The sequence below is a fragment of the Asterias amurensis genome, chromosome 4 (assembly GCF_032118995.1).
Source record: "Asterias amurensis chromosome 4, ASM3211899v1".
Classification (NCBI taxonomy): Eukaryota; Metazoa; Echinodermata; class Asteroidea; order Forcipulatida; family Asteriidae; genus Asterias; species Asterias amurensis.
The window spans coordinates 9,412,209-9,427,301 of record NC_092651.1 but is presented as its reverse complement, the minus strand read 5'-3'; the positions used below and the strand labels follow the sequence as shown (position 1 = coordinate 9,427,301).

General features: G+C 37.4%; 1 protein-coding gene across 2 annotated transcripts in view; it reads right to left on the bottom strand.

Annotated features, from left to right (window-relative positions):
• Positions 1–3,567: 3,567 nt before the first annotated feature.
• The window catches only part of LOC139935743 (la-related protein 1B-like), a 44,306-nt gene continuing 32,780 nt past the window's right edge, over positions 3,568–15,093 (bottom strand). For both annotated transcript variants that reach the window (XM_071930299.1, XM_071930300.1), the window contains 5 exons: positions 14,867–14,979; positions 13,184–13,329; positions 11,755–12,009; positions 10,959–11,086; positions 3,568–10,637 (listed from right to left, as the gene is read on the bottom strand). In XM_071930299.1, coding sequence (XP_071786400.1) covers positions 10,464–10,637; positions 10,959–11,086; positions 11,755–12,009; positions 13,184–13,329; positions 14,867–14,979 — 816 coding nt within the window. In that variant the 3' untranslated portion in view covers positions 3,568–10,463. The remainder of the gene's footprint in view (positions 10,638–10,958; positions 11,087–11,754; positions 12,010–13,183; positions 13,330–14,866; positions 14,980–15,093) is intronic.

Genomic DNA, 15,093 nt, shown 5'->3' with positions numbered 1-15,093 from the left:
TACCCAGTGCTCCTTTTATAAATGTGCTCAGTCAGAATCCTTCATTTCTTTTGTTGGGGGGGGGGGATGGTGGTGGTGGTGGTGGTGTGTTTGAAGTAAACTACTTGTTATGGAGCTCCATTGTTATAACATGAAATATTCCACTTGCACTAAAGTGCCCCCCTTCTTATAATGCTCCAATAGAAGTACGCCCCCCCCCCCCCATTAGCCCCCCCCCCCCAAAAAAAAAATGCTCTAGTAAAATTCCTGTGATTCTGAGCACACAGTGAACAAAATGGGGAGAGGGGTGTACACCATGAACGAAATCGAGCACCAAATGTCCCTTATGGGAGCCAGTTAGGCAACGACATTGGACATTGGACATCTTATTTCTTAAGATTTTTCCACTGTATGTTTATAATGTGAACAGTTTTAGAATGGCTCTTTTGGTCGGGTCGGTCATGTTGATTGACATGCTAATATAAGAGAGTCACAGGACTCGGGGGGGGGGGGGGGAAGTACTGAGTATACAGTGCTAAAACACATCGGTGTATGGGTAAAAAAACAAAATTAATATTCTTTATTCCCGACGCAAAATCTCTTATATCGTTGCGGTACCCGGCCGCTGCCAAAACATAGGATTCGAACTGCCTCTAGCTACCGGGCAATCTCGGTAGTCTAGTTGGTAAGACACTGCTCTAGAATTGCAAGGGTCGTGGGTTTGAATCCCACCGGAGTTATATGCCTGTGATATTTTTTCACAGGACTCGGGGAAAGAACTGAATATACAGTGCTAACACACATCGGTGTGTGGGTAAAAAAACAAAATTGACATGTTTATAGTTAGACCCCGACATTTCAAAAGTGTAGCGTGCACAGGCATACACTCTGCTTACAAAGAGAGACAACAGATACTGGAACGCATGCTCCAAATCTCCATGGATATAGGATTCCAGACCATTACCCTCTTTTTTGGGGAAAAAAAAAATTAGCATCACCAGAGATACATTATGTAGGCTGCCACCCTTGTTTATTTTGGCATATGGGAGGCAAGGCTTAGATTATAGTATGAAGCTTTAGCCCATTTAAGGCCATGACTTTTGGCTAAGGTTTGAACCGTAATAGAGCCTGACTCGCAAGGACTGGAGCAAGTCTACATGTCTAGATCAAAACAGTTAGTTTTGAACTAGCCCTGGCGGCCTTACACTTTCGTATTCTGTACATGTATGTGTACACGACAGAGTACTATATGGGGCTAGTTTTGTACCAGTTGTTTGTGTGATACAGATATCTCTTTAGTAAATCATGTTGCACAAAAATTATGTCACTAATCGAAACTGAAGTTTGGCTGATTTACTTCGAAGGTGTTCTATAGTTTCTCAAAAGAGAGTCCCCCAAAACCAGTAAACTTAATTTTGTAACTTTGCATGTCAGGGTTTCTTTGTGCATGACGATATTCTAAAAAAAATTATTTAGTTTTGCGGAAAAGTTCTGAAAAATTAACACAGCGCAGAGGCACAGTTAGACTTAATAACTACCATCTTGACTTCAAGAATAAGGCACAGTCAGTCGTGAAGCAGTAAAAAGATTCACATTTCAATCCCCAAAACAAGGCTTTAGCAGAGACTCCAACATTTGCATCTTGCAGTCAGGGAGATTTTGTCCACCAAATGAAGAGATATCTAGATAATAATAATAATACTGAAGTCTTATATAGCGCACGTATCTACCAAACATAATACAAACTTTCAGAAAGATAGGTTATTGCATATATTAATTCCGAGACCCAATTATTTAGCACCTTTTAATGGTTTACAAGGTGCTACGGCGCGTTAAGCAGCCACAGCCAGGAACACTGTGGGTTTTTTTTGGTTTTTTTTTACATGCGTTACACAACACATGGGACCAACGGCTTTACGTCCCATCCGAAGGACGAAGCAATGGTTAGGTGTCTTGCTTAAAGGGAAGGTACGCTTTTGGTAGATACTCAAAACAAATATTAACTTAAAAACTGACTTGGTACCTAGCATTGGAGAGCCGTTGGTATAGTATAAAACATTGTGGGAAACGACTCCCTCTGAAGTAACTTAGTTTTTGAAAAAGAGGTAATTTTTTAAAAATAACAAAATAATTCTAGCTAGAAGTCTTTTATTCCTATCTGAAAGCACACAAACTCGTCCAACAATGGTGTTTTTTGTTTCATCATTTTCTTGCAACTTCGATGACCGATTGAGCCCAAATTTTCACAGGCGTGTAATTTTTCTTATGATGGGATACACCAAGTGAGACAATGGTCTTTGACAATTACCAAACGTGACACAAGTGTCACGGCTTGGGATTCGAACCCACACTGTGCTGATCAGAAACACCAGAGTTTGAATTCAGTGCTCTGAACTGCTCGGCCAATAAACTTCTGATTTACATCAACATAGCAGGGAAATAGTTTCCATAATCGGGTAGTTTTTCAAATTTGTTCAACAGATTGTTGACTTTCTGCGGGTTAAAGTCCTGATAAAAAATTATGTTAAAATGTTTACTCGAGTCTGGTAAAAAAAAGACAAATGTAAAACCAAAATTGAAATTCTTTTTTCTCAATGCAAATTTAACATCTGTTATGAGATATCTTTGGTTCAAATTTTTAATTTTATAGAAGTTCTCTTTAGATTCTGTCTTTGATTTCACCTAACTCCTCCTAACTTAGGATCAATCTTAGGACTTGGGACGAGTTAAATTCCTTATCTCAGGACGCATTGACTTGTTCTAACTCGAGATAGGATTAATCCTAGCATTTCAGGAAATCGGCTGCTGGCCTTGTAAAATAAAATTCTGGTCTTGTTATTCATTTGAACTACAATCCCTGCTGTGTGAAGTTTACCCTAAATTCGAGTACTGTTAATTAAAGGAACACATTGCCTTGGATAGGTCGAGTTTGTAACCGTTTGTATAAATGCAAAGGTTAGAAAAATTATTTAAAAGTAGAATACAATGATCCACACAAATTTGCATTGAAATTGCGTGGTTTTCCTTTTACCTCTAACACGACCAACACGGTCGGCCATTTATGGGAGTCAATAAATTGTTGACTCCCATAAATGGCCGACCGCGTTAGTCGACTAGGTAAAAGGAAAACCACGCAATTTCGAACTATACTTGTGTGGATTATTATATTCTACTTTTAAAGTATCTTTCTTTCCATATGCATTTTATAACAAAAGGTTACAAACGCTTTTCAAAGACCAACTCGACCGATCCAAGGCAACGTGTTCTTTTAAGCCTGGGTGACTAGTGAAATTTACTTCTTGACTAGTCGCGCCTCAAATAGACACCCTCAACACAATTCACAACTAATTTATAATTTCCAAGATGCATTGTGGTTTTATAGTTGCCACCGACACCATTGGTTCACCATCAGGACAAACTATTTTTGTATTAAACTAGAGGCATGACCTACCGCGTAGTTGGAAAACGGTAGTTTCGACTCAACTAAACAATCAGTAGTTGCGACTTAGACACAAGTTAAACAGGCTTACTGTTGAACATAAACTATTCACACCAAATACATAAGAAAAGCACCACATTTCATTTATGATTCATCAAAATTAAATGTTTATTATATCGCTAGTGAATTATGGACATTACCATTGTAGGATTACTTTTCTCGCTTGTTAATATCATATCAACTAATGTTGTTTTTTTAATTATCATTATCGTTAAGTCTTAAAAGTAAGTTTTGTACAGAAACGAAAAAACAAAAATGTGGAACCGAAAACCATAAACATTATTGGACTCTTATCAATACACTCTTAATCTTATGAAGACAATAAAATATTCAGATAGCTTTTGCAAGGATAAATGTCGCTGATTAACATCAAAAACAAAACGAAATCTTTTTCTACTATTCTACCGATTCAAAATAAAGAAACAAGAGAGAAAACTACGACTATATGATATGTACACACAGCTTAATAAAGGGTAGTCAAAATTATCCAGTAAAAGTTAAACCATATATTGGTTTATGTTTCACCATTTTGTATTCAACCATCCCTGGTTCACATGGACAAAAAGTTAACAGTTGAAGAATAACAAATTATTTAATATCAGCATGTGTAATTTTTTACTGGCAATCTTGGGTCTTGCGACAAATCTTGACCTCGCGAAATAGAATTGAGCGACCTAGTGAGCTTAACCAATGACACAACAAATTAATCAACCTTTGCATTTCAACCTAAATGTCCGTTCTTTGTTTAGATTATTTTTCACTCTGTTTACAGAACTCTGATTCAGTTCATACAATCCCCCAATCATGATAGTATACAATTACACCATTGGTGGTTTTTTCACAACGAACAAGGCCCAATCTCAGAGAGCTGCTCAAGCACAAAAAAGTAGCTTAGCACAACAAATTTTGCTTACCAGAACAGGTGTTACAAGCCAAAACACCAACATTGTGACTTGTATCCTGCTCATTTCTGCTAAGAAGACCCAACTAGAAATTTATGTTTACAGATTTGAAGCAGAGCTGCCAACATTTGCATCTTGCAATCACAGTGATTTTGTCCAACAATCGGGAGAGATTTAGAATTACAGTCAACATCACATGGACAAAGTACCCATCTTCAGGGAAATTTGCAAATCTGTTCTAAACTTAAAGACACTGTACACTATTGGTAATTGTCAAAGACCAGTCTTCTCACTTGGTGTATTTCAACATATGCATAAAATAACAAACCTGTGAAAATTTGAGTCAACTGGTCGTCAAAGTTGCATGATAATAATGAAAGAAAAAAATACCCTTGTTACATGAAGTCATGTGCTTTCAGATGCTTGATTTCGAGACCTCAAGTTCTAAATCTGAGGTCTCAAAACCAAATTCGTGAAAAAAAAATTACGTCTTTCTCAAAAACCACATTACTTCAGAGGGAGCCATTTCTCACAATGTTTTATACTATCAACAACTCTCCATTACTTGTTACCAAGTAAGGTTATATGCTAATATTGATTTTGAGTAATTATCAATAGTGTCCACTACCTTTAAGGATGCGTCACAGAAAGCAGTTAGCTGCTCATACCATAGGATAGAGTAATTTCGAGCGAAAATCTGAGCCTAGAGTAAACGAACAAGCAATTTACGCAACCACCCTGTCTAGGTATTTTCACTCCCAAAATGACACATCTGTAGACGTTAGCCGTGGGTGACAGCATTGCAAGAGATCAATTGAAGAATAAGTACCTTAACAACTTTGAGATCAATCGGTCTACTTCTTTTAAAAACAAAACTTCAATTATTAACGCTTTGCTTCCTCTTATTAAAGGCGCTTTATACATTTGTCCTGTTTATTGTTATTCTTATTACTAAAAATAAAATAAAACGTGATTGTGAATTTCATAAAATGGCAAAACTAAGCATGCATACAAAAAGCAGAACTTGGCAAAACAATCAAATCTTTTTCATAAAGATTTCTTCTTTTTTTTAACTTTTTTTTTTGCTTGAAATTGGTGAAGAAATTAACTTCGGTACCACTTCTAAAAAAATCTGCAGCAAAACAGGACATTTAAAATAACCACAATTTCACATAGAATTGAACAGGGTTGCAAATGAAATGCTTTATGAATTAAACAAAGCACCAATTTTTGGCTTATGTTCATTTCGCTCTCATCAACATAAATTTTCTTTGTATTTATTTTTTTCAACTCTTTGTGTTTTTCCTTTACAGAAATAAAACGAGAAAGCAGAAATATTAAGAAGTAATAAATCACCATAAAGTTAACTCCGAATACTTGAAATGAGTACATACTTGTAATTTAAGAGAAATTGAAAAGCTGGGTGTTGTTTTTTTCTTTCAAAAATAGATTTTGTTTTTAAGAGATCCACATTTGCAAAAAGGTGATTCTCAAACATTGTATTTACATGAAAATTTGGATAACTCTGACGTTTCTTGCATAATAAGTTGCCAACTTCTACAGTTGCAGATGAATAAAACACAGAAGAGAAACACTGCACAAAGCTACCCGAAGAAAGAAAAAAAAATTAAAATCCCGACTAACCCCAAACAGCATTAAAACACCAAACGTTTGATTGTATACTCCATTTAACAATAACGACTGTTTAACAATCATTTTTTTTTTTTTACTATTAGTTTTTGTCTATTGTTTATCATAAATTATGGGGCGATTTTTGTCCCCCTGAATAAAATTCCAACAACCCAACCGACGACATGAAACTTCATTCCACTAAGGGTTGCATTTATATATATATATGTACAAGTAAGAAATTAAAATGAGTGCTCAGCTTGTCCAAACTTACAAAAAAGAAAACCAAGAATGGAAAACTACGCTTTTTTTCTACCAAAGCTAAACTACTTTCATCCAAAAATGTACAAGAGCAACAAGATGTGTTTTTGAAAGATTAGAGTTACACCATGAAAAGGAATCAAAGCGTTTACAAAGACGACTCTAAGGAGATCCCACTCTAGCGAGATCCCCATCCCCCTCGGTGAAAGTGAGATCCTTATCCCATTTAAGGATGAGATCCTAATCCCACTAAAGGATAGTGGGATCCTAATCCCACTCGGTGATAGTGAGATCTTAATCCCATTCAGTGAAAGTGAGATCTTAATCCCATTCAGTGAAAGGGAGTTCCCAATCCCACTCGGTGATATTGAGATCCTAATCCCACATAAGGCGAGATCTTAATCCCCTCAGTGGAAGTGAGATCCCATTCCTACTCGGTGATAGTGGTATCCTAATCCCACTCAGTGATAGCAAGACCTCAACCCCAATTAAGAATAGTGAGATCCTTATCCCATTCAAGGATACTGAGATCCTAATCCCTTCAGTAGAAGTGAGATCCCATTCCTACTCGGTGATAGTGGGATCCTAATCACACTCAGTGATAGCGAGATCTCAACCCCAATTAAGAATAGTGAGATCCTTATCCCATTCAAGGATACTGAGATCATAATCCCTTCAGTAGAAGTGAGATCCCATTCCTACTCGGTGATAGTGGGATCCTAATCACACTCAGTGATAGCGAGATCTCAACCCCAATTAAGAATAGTGAGATCCTTATCCCATTCAAGGATACTGAGATCATAATTCGCTTAAGGATAAGGGGATCCTAATCACACTCGGTACAAGCGAGATCTTAATCCCACTCAGTGAAAGTGAGATCCCAATCCTACTCAGTGATAGTGAGATCCCAATGCCACTCAGGGATAGTGGGATCCTAATCCCACTCAGTGATAACGAGATCTCAACCCCAATTAAGAATAGTGAGATCCTTATCCCATTCAAGGATACTGAGATCCTAATCCCACTTAAGGATAAGGGGATCCTAATCCCACTCGGTAAAAGCGAGATCTTAATCCCACTCAGTGAATGTGAGACCCTCATCCTATTTTGGGATAGTGAGATCCTTATCCCTCAAGTGGATAGTGGGATCCTAATCCCCCTCAGCAACAGTGAGATCCTAATCCCAATTTGGGATAGTAATATCCAAATCCACCTTATAGTAATAGTGAATACTGATCAAGGTGATTAACAATGCCCTATTCTCACTGGGTAATTGTGATATCATAACGCCCCCCAGCAATAACCAGATCCCACTTGGCATTAGATCCCTCAATCTGATTCAGCGATAGTCAGCTCCTAACCCTAATCCATCTCAGCAATAGTGATCACCTAATCCAAAAGTCACTCGGCGTTAAGCACCTTATCCTACTCAGCGATGAGATCTAACTATCACTCAGCAAATAGACAGCAAGTTCCCAATCCCATACATCCATCATAAATCCCAATTGCAATCATCTAGAGATCCAAATTCCCCTAAATTAAGGTCCCATTCCACTGGAATGATCCAAATTCCACTCGTCCACAGGATGATTTCCCTCAAATCAAGAACCTACTTTTGAATTCCTCACTCTGGGACAAAACACAAGTTCCTAACTCAAGACTTGACCCCTGACCCCTTCATTGGAAGCTTTTCTGAATCCAACACACAACACTGGCATGCCTGGCATCATGCAATGTATAATAGCTGTGCCCTACCAATTCAAGCCAAACAATTCAAGCAAAACCTTCTAGTGGATTTTGATGCATTTGGGAGTGACCTCAAGGCCCTTCCACAATCAAATTCTTTTTTTCCACGAAGGTAAAAATAACTTCTGCTAATAAAACACCTTTAACAAGACCACTAATATTAGGGAATCTTAGCATGTATAGCTCATAGACTCCTCCAATCACAATTACTAATGGGATAGTCAAACCTGAAAGCACCAGTCTCAAGTTGTAGATTTGACGAGGTGTAGAACAAACAAAAGGTTGATCTGAGCTTACAATTTAGTACATTTTCTCAGCAACAGATCAGCTCCATTCAACATCACTACTGATTGGCTGGAAATGAAATTTGCAAGAGAACATCGACCAATCTTCATGACCGTTGTTTCAATCCTTTACCTAGTGTGATTTTTCCTATTTTTTAATCTCTGTATATTTTCCTGTAATTCGACCTCCGGTCGCCATGGGAATTTGTTTTTAAAATAATAAACCAATTATGAATGAATGAATGAATGATAAACCCAATGGTTTGATTGGCCAAAGTTTTCTCAATATGAGATCAACTCCATACACCAATCTGCTTATTGGCTGGGATTAAAATTGACAGGAGTACATCGACCAATCATCATGACTGTTGTTTCAATCCTTTAACTGATAAACCCAAAGGTTTGATTGGCCAAACTGTTCTCAATATGAGATCAACTCCATACAACAATCTGCTGATTGGCTGGGATTGAAATTGACAGGAGCACATCGACCAATCATCGTGACTGTTATTTCAATCCTTTTCTGAAAACCCGAAAGGTTTGATCGTCATTAATTGAAACCAGTTAATAATGGACCACAGTGCACCATGTTGTGCTCAGTGCTCATTACTTGTCGATTGCAAATCCATATATTTTAAATCATACTTTTTAAAAACAAACTCCAACCCAAAAGTAAACTGGATAATACTTTTTTCATAAACCAAAAAAATGTGTTTATAGAATACGATCTATTTAAATATCAACTTTCAGAACAGAAATAACACTATTTTTTTGTTATTGATGTATGCGTAAATAATAATATAATTTTTTTTTTATGATAAATAACGAAGGGGAAATGTATATATTTAAAATCATTGCAAAACCTTGCAACATCAGAGTCATAAGTAAATCCATTTCTATTTGCACGGATTGTTTTTGTTTTTAAATATAATTTCTGCTTTTACATTTTTTTTATACTTTTTTTTTTTTAAAGGTGGAGATAGCAGTTATTGAGATAAACGAATCAAAATTTACACCAATAGTTTTGAATCATATCAAAATTGTAAACATGTACTTGAGGAGGGGGGGGGGGGGGACACTTTCAAAGAAACAGTTTAAATTAAAAGTCACTATAAGATTACCTGCAAAGCTCTGAACGACAAAGAGAAAGATTAAAATAACAAAAATCTCTTCAAAATACAGGGGTACTTCCGTTATGAAATCGGCCGTCAACGAATTTAAAACTTATTGCAATTGATAGACACTCGATTCAGGGTGGCTAGTCAGCAACAAGGCTGCCAGGGTTTGGCAATATTTGACAGCAGTCAATACTTGCGTTGACCCGCCTCCACCCCCTCCCTCTACCATCAGTTCCTTGGTTTACTGCGAAACCAAAAAGTCCATTCTTAAAAACGACACCGTCTACGTCCAGACAACAGGTCGTTAAGCTGAAGGTTTTGGTTACGTTCACACAAACACACATACTTTGTGAAACATAACATGGCTTGCAGCTGATTCTGTAATTCGGCAGCAAAACCTGTTGTATCACATTGTGATACAACGAGGGCTATAATACATTTTCACATCGTTATCTCTTTCCAACAATTTGTACCATTGGAAAGTGGGACACCACACTGTCGGCAGCAGTCAATTGCATAGAGCTCCTTAGTAGTATAGTATCCCGACTCTTCAAGCTGACTGGCCTGGCATTAGTCATGGGTATCTGGCTATATTTCCCCACTCAGCCAGCACCTCGCTCAGTGGCTACTGATGCACTAATCAATAACGACACTGTTTCCCACCATTATTATCAAATAACACCTGTTTCAAGGCAGCCTCAAAGCAACATCAACAGCACCTGCCTTGTTGACTTGACATTTAAGAAGTCGACAAGCAGTTGGTTTTCTCTGGATACACCGCAGCCAAGGAATAGACCAAGACAATTTGTGAGAATTGAAATCAAAAGAAACCGGAGCACTTCACCTATCAACACCGAACAATAACAATTCCTTGGCCCAAGGAATTACCTTTCTCAGTATTTATACAAATTTCCTCCTGCTGCCCTTTGCACAAGTATAAACCTTTTGCATGATTATGTGCCTCCCGCCTCACCAAAAGTCGACCAAGACCTTCTGACCTTGGTCTGACATGATTTGACCCCTGACCCCCGTACCCCTGTGAATCTCACGAGTCGTCCTGACCGCCTGAAGCGCCCTCTTGTGTTTTGGCTTTTGTTGTTGTGCTTGTTTCGGTCCCTGACGATGTCTTGTCCTGGTGTTTTGGCTTCTTGTGGGTGCTTTCCTCGGCAACCTCAGCACCCCCAACGGCGCCCTCTGTCTGAGTTTCCCCAATGGGAGGCTGTGTGAAAAAAAAATTTAAAAATTAAACCAAAAAGTTTACTGAACCACTTGAATGATAACAGCTACTAATCATAAATCAGAATCTAATTAACGTTCTTATTAATATCATCTTATTTCTCTCTACAACATTCAATAAACTACACACTAAAATGAACAAGAAATAGAAAATAATCACTTATAGAAGAGAACAAAAAAAAATACAAACATTTCCTATAACCATAAACATATACTTTTCTGAAAGAGCTACACCGTAATAACGTCTATGTGTACATAATGTGAGTTCACAAGATGGCAAGGTCAAAGTTGAGAGGTCACTCACCAGTACTCTGAAATCTTCTAGTGTCTTATAGTTCTCTAGTGTTTCTTTAAGCTCAGGGTCAACCCCTAGATTCTTCTTGCGGGTGTACTTGAGGAAGGCCCAGAATTTCTCCAAACCGTACAATTGACCTGTTAATGAATCAAACATCGAATATTAGTGATTATAGTTATACTAATTGGTTCTTATATAGTGCATAGATCCTAGTAGCTCATTGAAGGCACTATATAACAACATTATTATCCCTGTTTCATTGGGCATGCTTGAAATAATACTACAATTACTACTACCAATAATAATACTATCAAACATAAATGAAGCGCATAAACAAAACGTATTGATGCGCTGTACAAAATGATTAAGGAAACGGGAACTACACAACTGAAGCAAAATGGCAATAATCCAGCCAAAGAAAAGGAAAACACAAAAAAAAAAATTGAGGCAGGTAAAATAGTAAATGGTGAAAAAAATAAAAAATTCAAACAAATTACAAGAGGAAACAGATATCAAATATAACCATACAACACATTAAATAAATAACAGCGAATATGAAAATGAAACATGAAATATTTCATACAACCAACTAACAACCATAGCAGAAAAAGTACTGGAATTGTACTAACAATTCAGATGCAGAAGCGCAATCTGACTATGTACTGCGTTTTTAAATTTTTTTATGCTTCCATTTTCATACTGCGAACTGCAATTAAAAGGGTCTGCACGCAGTGTACACAAGTGACAAAACGCAGCAAGTATGAACCAGCCTCTTAATCACATATTCATGCCGATCTCTACTCACCAAAATTGTAATCGTTCTTCGTCTCGGCCATGAAATCCTTGAAGATGTCCGCGCGAAACTTCTTCTCAAGTCCGTAGCTGTAGAAGCGGAAGAGGCACTCCACGCCGTAGCGGTACCCATGCTTACTGTCCTCCACCGCCAGGTTGCGGAACTCCTCGTACATCTTGCGGTTGAAGTTGCCGCGCAGGAAGAACGACCAGAACCGGAAGAGTGTGTTCATCTCTTGGGACTTGCCGATGCCAAGCTTCTTGCGATCTGAATTTCAAACAATTACAAATCCTCATCATTCATTTCCTTATTTTTCTTCTACATCAGACATCTACTACTACTAATATAAATATTATCTTCCAGTACGCGCTTATCCACCAATCAGAAACTCGAACTACTATGGGGATAAAAAAATATATGCTACGACCTCTGTTTTATATCCTACTTCCTCTGTTTTTATTACACAGTGCGTATTGTGAAATGTCATTTTGTCACGCTCCGTATACGGACAGTGCAAAAATTATTTTCTAAAGTTTGTGCGCGTAAAATAACGCTCTGAAATTTCAAATTTTGCACAGTGTAAGTGAGACTGGAAGATAAATTCGTTATCACACACGCACTCGTGAAATACGAAACAATATAGCGCTTCTGCGTCCCATTGTTGGACATGGGACGCAGAAGCGCTATATTTTTTCGTATTCCACTCGCGCTTGTGTGATAACTTATAATAACTAGTTCTTGTAAAGTACAATTTACAAGAACTGCCCAATGCGCTTCACATTAGTGCCCAAGGTCGATTTCAGCGACAGTCGGGACTAGTCCTAACTTAGAAATAGTCCTAGGAGATATTAAAACTTAAGACTAGCGCCTAAGTAAATTTGTCCTAACTCGACATTAGACTAGTCATAACTCCTTGTAAAATCCACCCCTAATCACTGGGCCAATAACGATTCTTCAATCTTTCTCAGATCATATATACAAGAGTCAAAAGATAAAATTGCAAGGCTGTGTCCAAAGTGGCGGCTATAGCTACAACTATGGCTGCATGCATTAACGTATGGAATATTCTTAGTAGCACACTTAGCAACAGTCGTTGGGTTAGAGGCATCTGTCTACTGCAAAGATCAAACATTACCCATGCCAGCAGGGATAGACCTTTTAGTTCTCTGTTGGCGGGAAAGGCGTATCCCATACATTCGTTTGGGCACTGGCCTGGTGACCAGTCTGTTGTATATTTGTCTATCTATTCCATTCTGTGCTTTTTGACATGTGTTCTGCGCCTTTGAGCATTTTGTATGTAAGGGCGCAATATAAATTTTAAATATTGTTATTATTATTGTTGTAATCGTAGCAGTAGCTGGCAATTTCGATATAGCCATATTTTTTAAGAGCAACAGTAATGGCAAACAGTACTGTGGCAATAATTCTCAAGACTTGTTACCTTTCAGACACTTTTGATGGTACTTGTGGTAGCCATGCTGCGTGAAGTTATTATCCTTCAATAACTCGTGGGAGGGATGTTCAAACTTGGGTATCGGTTGTGGAGTACCGTAGCTTGTGCTGACCAAACTACCCTCCGATGGTGACCTGGTGGATAAAACATTGAGGGCCACAAGTTTAGACAAGAACTAAAATGAATAACAATCAAACTTTTGGCAGTAACGGATGCCTTTTGATAAATATTCATAGCACTAAGCCTAACTAAGCCTAACTAAGCCTCACTTCTATAGAATATAAAAGATGTATTTGACTGATAAAATATACTTTATTTCAAAAAAATATTTCAGCATCAAGGTACTAAAACAACTGATAAAGACAAGATTAGGACCGGTGTGGTCATAGCTGAATGTTTTTTTCTAGAGCATCTAAGCTTGTGTGCAAAACAATCAATACAAACAGTAGGCCTACTCAATGTAAAATCTATTAGTACTCGCGGAGGTAAGCTGAAAGGCGCCCAATATTTATCAATATAGGAACAATATCTAAACAAAGTATGCAATGTGACACGTGTTCTACTCATCAAATAACAGAATCTATATCATGTAGAATATGCAAATAATTTTACAGTACTACTCAGTGTCCCAAACAATTTATCACAAACAAAAATCTAAAACACTTAAGACAATTGGGGAGAATGAAAAATCACAGAATGACAAAATAAGTATTGAAATAATGTTTTTCCTAAATGTTACCTGAAATAAAAAGCTGCAAAGGAAATGAGATAAAGCCTATTGTGACTTTATGATAAAAGTCATTGTTTACAAGCGACAATAGCAGAATACATTTTTCATTCAATCTTCACACAAACAAAACCTGGAAGGAATTTCATGTATGATTATAACCAAAATAATAATACACCTCAAACTCAACAAATATTGTACGTAAATAGACACATTTATATATGGCAAAATGATGTGCATTATAACATGTAAGAAGTTGCAAACAGACCCCTAACAATTGGACAATAATACTGTCACAAAATACATGTAAAATATGTGAAAATATACAAAAATACACACACCAATTTGACACAAAATACATCACGAAATGCATGTAAAACACATGAAAAAGAAGCAATCAGACAAGTTGTTCAGTAACAATATCATGAAATGCATGTAAAATATGTGACAAAAATGCAAAAATATGAATGACAATTGGATAATAACAATTTCATGAAATACAATAAAGCATGTAATAAAAATCAACATTTTAAATGCAAAAAGACCTCTAATGTCAATTGAACGACACAAACATCACAAAATGCATGTAAAATATGTGAAAAGGTTCGAAGGAGTCCTAAAAATATCACAAAATGCATGTAAAATATGTGAAAAGATGGAAGCACATCCCTAACAATATACTGATTGCAATACGCGTCATCGACAGCCATCTTTGATGCATGAACAGGGAAAAAGTGCATGCGTGTCCGCGCAACACGTGCACTTTTCTTGTTAACACTTCAAAGATGGCGGTCGACGACGTGTACTGCAATCCACGTACTGAACAACAACAATATCAAGGGTTCTTTATTGCAGCCCCCTCTTGACACAACGGGCCAAATGGACATGATGAAGAACTCATGACAATGTTATCTACACAAGAGGGATTGGGACCCCGAACTTACCCGACAGATGTATTCCTAGACCTACTAGGGTGTTCTCTTGAGTCCATGACCCAACCTACGTGGCTCTCCACGGGTGGGTTGTCACTATGTTTGGTCTTCCGCTTTCTTGGCGTCTACAGGGTCAAAACAGAAAAATCACTTTTTAAATTGCCTTTCAAATTTGAGGGGTATACAAGTTTAGATTGAAGTTCCAAAATGTTGCTTCTCAAAAAATTAACTATAAATAA